Here is a 10,396-nt window from a genome sequence, read left to right as displayed (position 1 = left end):
CTCACGGCTGCCGGAAGTGAGGTATGGGGGCAATTGACTAATCGCACTTGTGATTCAGGAATAGTATTTTTAGCTACGTATGATAGTCTCATCATAACATTAGTGCGTTACGACATTGTCGTGCTATCCTTAGGAAAGCTCCAGCTCAAAGCCAAATAACGATCCGAGTAAAAGTATATATCTATTTTTCAGTACCATCTAATTACTTTGCTTTGAACTTAAAACTAATGTTCGCTGAGCATCACACTACTGTGCTCTTAGCATTCAACAACTGTGCACCGATCATCAACAAACTACATTCCGCTAAGCAATGAACATCAAACAACTGCGCGCTGCCATTACAGAGCAGTGTTCTGCGAATCAACATTTGAAGCGCAGCACATTCATATGATCGCATTTCTAATGCTAATGAGACCATTAACACATTAATAACCTCGAGCGGTAAACTAACGACTCCATGCTCCGCTGCTGTTCGTGTCAAAGCTCGAGCATCTCACTCGAATGAACCAAACGTTATCAACATCAGCATATTTTTGGTTCGTCTCCTAGAAAATCGCTTGAACAGGTACACTTTCAGGTCAATAATTGTCATTGAACACCCAATAGCGCTGCCAAGGCAAACTCAAGTGATCTGCTTCCTTTTATGTTGCTGTGCCTGGCTGACGATTTCCCAGCAATTGCTGGGAAATTCTCATTGACAATTGATTTAACTTGTGATTCAATAACGGTTCAATATCCGGTGGAAGGAGAACGTGCAAGTGGTATTAAATAATGTAGATTTGTTTGCACAAGGATATTTAATTATTACGGCGTGGAAAATTGAATCCAATGATTACTGAATAATCAATTCGGGCGTGTATGTACAAGAACTCCGGTGTGCGGTTGGCGCGCAGCAAGAATTATGATCTCTAACACGCTTCGCTCGCGTGGCGTGTACGAAGTATAGTGATCACTATCCAGCCCTTACAACCTGGCATGGTCTTAGCAGATTATGGAGTAGCGGTATCACCCATTCTATCGCCCATAATGCCTTAAATGGCAATTAGATGGCACCATAATCCTGATCTGCATTGCGCCAATCTTGAAACTCTTAAGTTCAATGCAGGTGATGCCATACTTTTGAATGTACACTTTCATTTGAAATAGTGTAACTCACTTCACAATTAAATATTTTTGTAACGCAATTTTGAATCAAGCATAAATTTAAATCGAAAAAGCGACTTGAACGTTAAGTTCAGTTTCAAGTACTTCACTACAACTTTGCTTACGATTCTTCACAGGTCGTTCATGAACAATTTTAACGCATGTTAAATTGATCATTACGTTGAAACTCAAGAGTCTGTGAAATGAGATTGACTTCTTCACCATAGAATTGTGACCACTTAATTAATAATTTTAACTCGAGTTTCTGGTTTTAAGTGATAAGTTTTTCTTCCATTACTGAATGAGAAGCTGCCTGATTATTTTAACTCCACCTCATTTCAAACTGAGGACACTTTCAATTTTAAATAGTTCTTCCATTTTCATTGGTTAGAAAACAAATGAAGTGGAGCTCAACTAGTGGAATTTAATATATCAATCATCTACAAATTAGATTATATTTTATTAGTGATTTCACTAGAACGTGTAAGACAGATAAAAAATTGTCTCTTGTACAGTGAACAATCGTGATGAATATAGTGAGCCTGCCGCCTAAGCCCCCCCCCCCATAATCTCAATAAAAGGCTTTCAGAGACAATTCAATATGTAAAACTTTGTATTTATTAATTAAAACTCTTTACTCATTACAATACTCAGCTCATCACGTGAGTCCCGCTCAACCCTAGTCAGCGACTTAATATCTTTGGAAGGATAGTTCATTTCTAGAGTTCGGCGTAGAGCAAAAACTTCCTTTCAAATAATTTCAATGAGTATCAAAAATTTCAAATGATAATTGCTTGTAAGGATCATTCATAAAATGAACCATCGTTAATGATACCTCAAGTCATCATCGTAATCACGTAAAGGGCACGAAAAAGGAAGGATTAAGCAAGACTATGACTAGTTTCTGGTGGCCGTTAAACGGATAATCACAATTAGAAGTAAAATGAATGAATATGAAAAAAAAATTACTACAAGTGGGCCGAGTTTACAACAATACATCAGAGAAATAAACTCGTACAGCAATCGAGTACAAAAAATGCAGTACAGAGCTCGCAATTCCACACAGGAATGGAACTATAATCGTACGAGTACTTATTACCTAGGCGGATAATGATTGTGGATAACTCACGCCACTATCATTTACATGCACTAAATGACTATACCCGCAGCTGATGGTGTTAGGGATTATTTCGGTATAAAGTAATGGGAGACAAAATAATCGTGAGATGAAAAGCATGCCAGTCACGATAAAGAATTTAAGAATTACCAATTGTTTGGTTCAACTGCACGAACAAACATTATCATTCAAACCATTTCTTACAACTTTAATAGATTATAATTTAATACAGAAATCATTTGGCACTTTATTTGATATTTTTGAATTCATTTACAGAAAACCAGAAGGGTCAAATTAAACATTCTTAAATTATAATAGCAGATTACGGTTAGAAGTTCTTATTCATGATAATTTCACACGAGTGACAGACGCTTTCTCGAGAGAAATATAGGAGACAGCACGAAATTTTTATATCAAAATTTAACGTGTTTCAAAACTAATACAAGTTTTTGGAGTTAGTGAAGGCCAAATAAAGTTTTATTAAGTCCGTTTAGGTATTTATGAGCTTCATTATGGTTATAAATTGAGGAAGAAATGAACATACAGGAAAAATCTCCACGCTACATAGTAGCTCATCCAGCCTGTAGTCGCCAGAACTCGGTTGTCGACCATCAGATCATAACCGATCCTTTACTTATTAATTGTCGCAGGATTAACATCACCAATTATAATGAGCCTTGTAAGCTATTACAAGTATTTACACTCAGCAAATAAACCAATCTTGAGTACAATTCTAAAATTCAGGGAAATTTCCACATGCACAACTGAATTATAATTACATTTGAATTGATCTTTGTTCAATCTCAATCACTACGTGGTCTTAGATTACGAAACGAAAATTGTTTAAACGTCGACAAACCATTTTAAATAACAATGATCTATTACACTTAAGAAATAATGAAGTCTTCGAACCAAACATTTCAATATTAAATCATTGTGTGTCTCTTGAATTGAGCTCAGAGTTGAGGTACTTTGCAATGCGGCTTCTACAATAACGCACGGTGATGGAGGCACTTGAGTATGAAGGGGCTAATATTTACAATATTTACATCAATGAAGATATACAAGCAGCGCTAAGTGAGAGCTAAGATTTACCCCCCTGCAGCCGTCTATTTATTCCAGGGGACCCAAAACAGAATGTCTTCCTTTAATGCAAGCAGGCAGATAAACGCTACGCTCGGCCTAAAAGAGTCTCAGGGTAAACATAATTGGACCCCAAAGCAATTATTTTAAGAAATCTACTATAATTTACTTTGGATTCAATTTCCTTTTAAATTCAAAATTAATTTTTAGCGATTTCAACGAGAGGTTTTTTCACTGATAGATTTTTATCAAAACTTGTGGCGTTAAATAAACGGAACGCGCCATAATATGCAGCAAGTGGAATTAGCCAGAATGAGATGAGAAGTACATAGTCGTGGCTGCTAAGGCACTTAATGAATCTCGAATTCAGCAAAGTACGCACGCATTTAGGGACAACTAATTTACTTTGCATTATAACATTAATAACAGGCGATACAAAAATGGTAAACTAGAATATTTTCAGTGAACCGATTGGTTTCAATATGTGTGACTCTAGAAAACTATACACATCACCTGTGTCACATATTTCAACAACAACCACCTCAATACTCGAGTGGATGGCATTGCTCAATATGGATGGCATTGAGTATATAGGCCATAGCGTGGATAAATGATTCTCTCACGATCAATTTTAATGATCGTAACATAGAAGATTCAAAATATGACGCGCACGCTAGGACATCATCCTTCAATATCATGAACACTCCTAACTAATTTCTAAATTATTGCCTAGAGTACTTTTCCAAAACTTTGAACAACTGAACTGAATCTATGATGAAGCGAGAACTATAATTAACATTATTAATAGCCGCTTGTTCACAGAACTATTTCACGCATTTTAAGCATTCAACTTTCTTGAAGAATAAGATAGTTTCCTTTTAACGTAGGTAGATACTTTGCATCGATTGGTGCGATACATATTACTTTTTACCATAACTCTAGCATCGCATTGAAAACGAAGGTTTTCAAGTAAAAACGTAGCTGGCTTCAATAATGAATACATTTTATACCTAGTGCTGTCTAGTACTCAATGAGTCGTACAAAATGTTGTAACGGTAACTTGTAGCAGTTATATTTGTAATTCATTAGACGGGAGCCTTAAGGCTACGCACACAGCGAGCATTGCAGACCCACACATCACATTTGCCAGAAGTGACAGCGTAGTTATCATCCATATGCAAGCCACCGAGTTATCATGCACGAGAAGGTTGGTGAACGTGGCTGAGAGGCTCTTCATTGGTCAGTAGTGATAGTCGTCGCTGTCGACATAGTCCGCGTAGTCATCATCCACATCCATGGCATCCACGGCAAGGTTGGTGAGCGTGGCTGAGAGGCTCGAGTGTTTGTTAAGGCCGACGGAGCGTCCAGCATCTATGGAGGTGGTGGTCGAGAGAGAGTCTGGACAGACGTCGTTGATTCCGTCAACGCCGCCGCCGCCACGCGCTAGAACTGCCTCTAGGCCAGCTGATAGCTCATCTTCAGCACCGTAACCCCTGCAAACAAAACATGTTTTATTTGTAGGGAACTATTCAACTACAACTTTTTATCTATTCAATAGGGAATTATAATGAATTATGATGGCTGTAGCAACGTGGGGAAAATAAACGGGACCTTGGCAAATGATAGACAAAGCGCAGTTTCTTTGGTCGATTCTACATGAGCGGCTATGTTTCTCTGCAAGTAACCAGTTAAACTTTTTGTTCAGTACGTTGTGAGCATAATTCTGTGAATCATAAATCATTGAAAACTAATTGAATTTTGCAATTGCCTTTACATGTACCTACAAAATTAGCACACAGCCCTACAAGATGACCTCGAGTGAATGATGAAAAAAAAATGAATTTCTTCAAATTATCGCCCAGTATAAAAGTGCGTTGCTCGCTGTGCACCACAAGTAACCTACTCACAACAAGCACACTGCGGATAAAACAACAAACGTAGGTAGGAGTTCAGTTGGGAGTAAAGAGACTCAAGTCGGTCGGACATTATCAGACGAAAAGCAAATTATAGGTCATTCAGGGCTCAGTATTTAGCCAAAACAGAATTAAAGGTTGGTTTCAAACAATAATTTGGAACACACAACGTTAATTAAACAAAAGTTAGCCGAGCAACATATTTTATAGCAAATTAAATCCCACAAAAAGCTTCTGTTAAAAACAGCGTCTAAACAGGAAAAAAAATTCTCAGCGAAAAGCTACACCGCTGTTCACGAGCGACCAAGCGCGAGTCCGACGAGAGCTCAAACTCGTTTTTTTCACACATAAATAATCTCCACTGATGACAAGATTATTTTTTCACTTAAGATTATTTTGAGTGTATTTCAGTTAAGATGAAGTTGAATTCAATTTATTGAACGCATACAGCTGGCGCTTTACGTTTCGGAGGCTCAAAGTAATGGAAACATTAGCAGTATGTAGACTTGAAACTATTGAAAACAATGTAAGCGTGGCTGAATTAGTCAAGTAGACTAATAATATGAAGGACGCAATTAATATGAAGGAAAGTTTAAAGCGCGACAAAGTTTAAACAAAAGGCTCGAGGTGTTCAAACCAAGAATTCTCATGCTTCATGGTGAACATTGAATGTCCTAATGTGTTTTGTGAACGAGATTAATTAATTTGTTCGCACAACTACAAACTACACTATAAATCCGCCACACAAAGAAAAGATTAACGCAGCAATGACGAAGAACCAAAATTGTGAACGAAAGAACACAGAAATGAACGCAATTGAGAAACTCCCACCTCGAGCTCACTATAAGCTGCCTCACATACTTTCTTCTCCAATCCTGTAAGTAAAATATTCCAGCTGATGCACAGGCTACGAACATTACAAAACATGGATAGAAACCAAGATTTATCCCTCAGTTTAAATAGGTTGGTAGAACAGCGAGTGAACAATAGAGTATTTGTTCGTCACAGAGACCTCAATCGACCATTTCAAAACGTAAAATATCTATCAGAAATATTTTAATACTCATATTATGTGCAGAAGAATATATTTATCGCAATAGGCCTCATATTGAAGATGTACCCAAATCTAAAACGCATAATTTTTCCAGCAATATATATGAGTGATAATCCTAAAAGGCGCTCGCAATGCGCCTTAGCGGATCATTAGCCCATCATCTGAGCTTACATGTCATCTTGTGGATCAGCTCCGCCCTCCTCTGCCACAAGAAGTTCATATTCCTCAGCAGCAAATCTGTCCCAATCAGAAGTCTGAAAAAGAAAATTTCATGCAAATTTCAATCATAAAAAGAAAAGGATATAAGAGCTTTATTAAGAGGTAATACTATTTTATCACGGTATATGTATGCAATAACTTCAATTCACAATCATCATCGCCTCCAAGTTCTAATATCACTAAAAAAGTAGCGATTTTCAATATCAAGTTGAATCAGTAGCAATTATCAACTTTAATTTAAAATCTAACGTGCATTACATACAAAACCTACTACGACACTAACGCGAGGCTACTCTGCACATTCGACTTTGAATCTTTACACAAGAATACAAGGTTTCTAGAACTTAGGATTTTAGTGTCAAGTTTTCTTGCAAATCGACAAACAACTTGTGACAAATATACGAGACATCAACATAAGTGAGGTTCATACCTCCGGTCCGTCGTCCTCAGCGCGATGTGAAGCGAAGGGATCTCGTTGTTCGTGGTCAAGATATTTTTCCAGGTTGAAGAAAGTGTCGAAAAAGATGGGAGTCATTCGACATCTCTTGAGATCAGTTAGTGAAATTTTGTCTGGGAATTCAGGCCGAACCATATCCAGCATCTGACGAAAATCGAAGGCTTTTATTTTCCTTCTCAATCATTAATTGGAAGAGCAGTGCGAGGGTCAGGTAAAGAAAATTATATTGGAAACCAAAAAATAAAAATAAAAATTTTCATATAAAAGTGACAGTACGATAACTCGGGCAGAAAATTGATTCATTATATTCTCAAATGCTAACAAAAAATCGATGTGAGGCCAAGGAAAAAGTTAATTTTAAGGGAAAGAGTCATAAAATAAACTATATTTTTCAAGATATGCGTGGCAATATTAAACAGAACAACAAGAACTCTAGCAGATCATTAAATATGATGGATACCTGGCAGAGACAATCGTGGAAAGGCAAAGTTTCTATTCCGAGCGCCTCCATGCGCTGTAGCTGCTCTTCGTAGAAGTACTCGAGTTCATACATTGAGAGAAAGCCGTCTCCGTCGATATCCATACACCTGCAACATCAAACACGTCATACACCTGCAACATCAAACACGTCATACATCTGCAACATCAAACACGTCATACACCTGCAACTGTCTGTCTCTTATACACATCTAGATGTGTATAAGAGACAGATGTGCACGTATTAGGAAGTGAAATAGAAGGCAAACCCACCGTGTGCACGTATCGGGAGTGAAGACAAACCCACCGTGTGCACGTATCGTGAATGGAATTCTGCGGCGTCTTTAAGGAAGGCGAGGCCAGGGTGCGAGTCTACGACGTCTTGTATGAGGCCGACCAGGTCTTCAGGGAGGATGTAATTACGCGCGCCTCTGCTGAGCACGTGGATGAAGCGCGACGCTTCGTCGTGACACGTCGACAACACCCTGAGACATGGACAAACTTGGTGACTAATGGGCTTCTTGCGATGATGTTGTGCGACCAACATACGATCAATCGACTACAAAAAACTTTTTTTTTGTTAAAAACAATTAATAAAATGAGCTTCAATCGGCTCCAAAAAATTTTTTTTTAACGATTAATAAGATGAACGTTGGATAAATAGAAGCATCGCATCTTTCACAGGCTGTACTCAATTGTTTGGGACATAAACAATAAATGAATGTTAAATTCAAGGCAGTTTAGTGAAAAAAAATACAAGAAAATGATTAAGAGTAGCCTTTAAAGTTTGGCATTCCCAAGGCAAGGAAGTACTCGAAAAATACATTCCCCAGTAATAACCAAAATTAGAATAGATGTATCGCACTAAATAACGAACGATAACGTCCGTGATAATATTGCAGAATTAAGTGCAACCAAAGCACACCTGGTCCAGTAATCAGTGAAGAGTTCCTGGGTGAGGTAGCCGAGCTTCTCCCCCCCAGCAGCAACAAAGACAGGCGCCTTCCAGTAGAGCGGCAGGTCGCAGGCCCGCATGAGGACGGCGAGCTGGTCTCTCGTTATCTGGCCGCCGTGGTCCCTGAAGCAAGCAACCACCCGCTGCACGCTCGCCTCCTGCTGCGCCGGCGTCGTGGGTCGCCCTTGTGGGAAGTAGAACCTGCAAACAAAGTGCATGATTACACATAACGTGTAGAATATAACAATCACGAAGTGCAGAGTATTATAAGCCAGGATACCGGTATAAAAATCACGAAGTGCAGATTATTACAATCTGGGATATAACAATCACGAAGTGCAGAGTTTTACTATCGCAGAGTATTATAGGTAATCAAGTTGACGGCACTGCCAACACACTACATGATAACAGATGGAGGAGGCAAGAAAACAAATGAAAAGTAGTCGATAAACTAATGCACATAGTGAAATGTCAACTTCTAAATACGTTTAAGAAGAAAAAAAAAACAGAATAAACTAGGCGTCGGCGATACTAATGAAATGTCTCATCTGAAACGGGAGAAAACGGTTGTTGGATAGAAACATTAATGAAAAAATGTAGATAAGAGAACGTAGATAATTGGAAACGTAGATGATGAGAAACATACCGGTAGATGATGAGAAACAAAGATGATGAGAAAAACAGCTGATGAGAAACATCGATGAAAAGAATGACAGATGAAGAAAAATATCGATGTGAGAGAGATGAGTTCAAACTGAGGTCTGTCACACACGATCAAACATGGAACGTTGCTATGCTATTGCTCAAGCGTAGCCACGAACCTTCACCGACAGAACCAAATTCGACGCAAGATGAGATCTGCAACATTTGGCTCTAAAGTGTCACGACACCGTGAGATAGACTACAATACAAAACATGATTCATTGGAAAACGCGAAATAGAACGGAATTGAAAAAAAACATCCATCAGATTTCTTAACGAGAAACTAAAAACAGTGAAAACCGTTTGGCGATAAAAAAAAGGATACAATAAGGCTTCGTTTCTTGAAATATATATCAGATATTACAAGCTGGCGGATTTTACGACAAAGGATGACAATAAATATCGGCGGGCAATCTGAAGGCAGTGAAAGCGAAACGAAGAACACAAAGCCTCCCCACCCTTCATTGTCAGTAGCTCAAGAGCATCAAAATTGACTCGAAAAATAAGAACGTGGTAAAATTTAATTAACTAAAACCGTGAATAGTAGGAAAAGGTATATTTTAATTAATGAACTTCGTCGAGATAAACCCAAAAAGGAATGAGCTTCAGCGTTTCGCAGATTTATTATATTTATACTAAATTTCTCACTAAAAACATGCATCACTTCAAGGAAATTGTCGCAATGGTTGAAAGCAAAATATTGTGCAAGCATTAACAAGAACAAAGTAGCTTTAAGAATATCAAGGGGAGCGAAAATCGATGCACGAGAGAACAGCATGACCCTAAAATCGATACTGAAAACGAGCGCAGGTGACAACGCAGCAGCACAACAAGCGTAGGGTAGAACAAGAAAATATGACAGACAAGATTACATTAAGGTAGTCTTTGCAATAAAGACAAAATCAGTAAAAGAACTCTGAGACAAAAAAAATAATTGAACAAAAATGAAATAAAGAAGCGTGATTGAGAGAAGCCGATACTTGTAAACGAGTAAGGAAAAGAATCAAATAGAGGCTGTTACACTAGGTGAAAAAGTGTGAAGAAGTGAGTTCAAGAGCTTCCGCTACTTGACGCTGCTCAAAACCTTCTAGCAAGAGCACAACTCATGCACTCTGCCACAAGTTGAATGCGATGTCAGAACAAGATTAATGTGGTGTACGAACGAGATGAATGTGGTGAACGATCAATTAAATTTCATTGTTTACTGTAAAATTTAAAATTCAAAACCAATTTTTAAAAATTTCGCGCTTCGTCTGGAGAAGATGAGAACAAAATT

At 38.1% G+C, this 10,396-nt stretch overlaps 1 protein-coding gene across 1 annotated transcript in view; it reads right to left on the bottom strand.

Moving 5' to 3' along the window:
• Nucleotides 1-1,738: 1,738 nt before the first annotated feature.
• The window catches only part of LOC108682112, a 43,057-nt gene continuing 34,399 nt past the window's right edge, over nucleotides 1,739-10,396 (bottom strand). Inside the window, exons 5-10 of the mRNA XM_047883567.1 lie at nucleotides 8,389-8,619; nucleotides 7,771-7,948; nucleotides 7,447-7,575; nucleotides 6,960-7,130; nucleotides 6,482-6,564; nucleotides 1,739-4,836 (exon numbers count right to left, since the gene is read on the bottom strand). Of these exons, the coding sequence (XP_047739523.1) occupies nucleotides 4,584-4,836; nucleotides 6,482-6,564; nucleotides 6,960-7,130; nucleotides 7,447-7,575; nucleotides 7,771-7,948; nucleotides 8,389-8,619 (1,045 nt within the window). The 3' untranslated portion in view covers nucleotides 1,739-4,583. The remainder of the gene's footprint in view (nucleotides 4,837-6,481; nucleotides 6,565-6,959; nucleotides 7,131-7,446; nucleotides 7,576-7,770; nucleotides 7,949-8,388; nucleotides 8,620-10,396) is intronic.

This window comes from Hyalella azteca, unplaced genomic scaffold (genome assembly GCF_000764305.2).
Source record: "Hyalella azteca isolate HAZT.00-mixed unplaced genomic scaffold, Hazt_2.0.2 contig13234, whole genome shotgun sequence".
In the NCBI taxonomy this organism is placed as follows: Eukaryota; Metazoa; Arthropoda; class Malacostraca; order Amphipoda; family Hyalellidae; genus Hyalella; species Hyalella azteca.
Note: the sequence above shows the minus strand (reverse complement) of the source record. Positions and strands in the feature narration are given on the sequence as shown.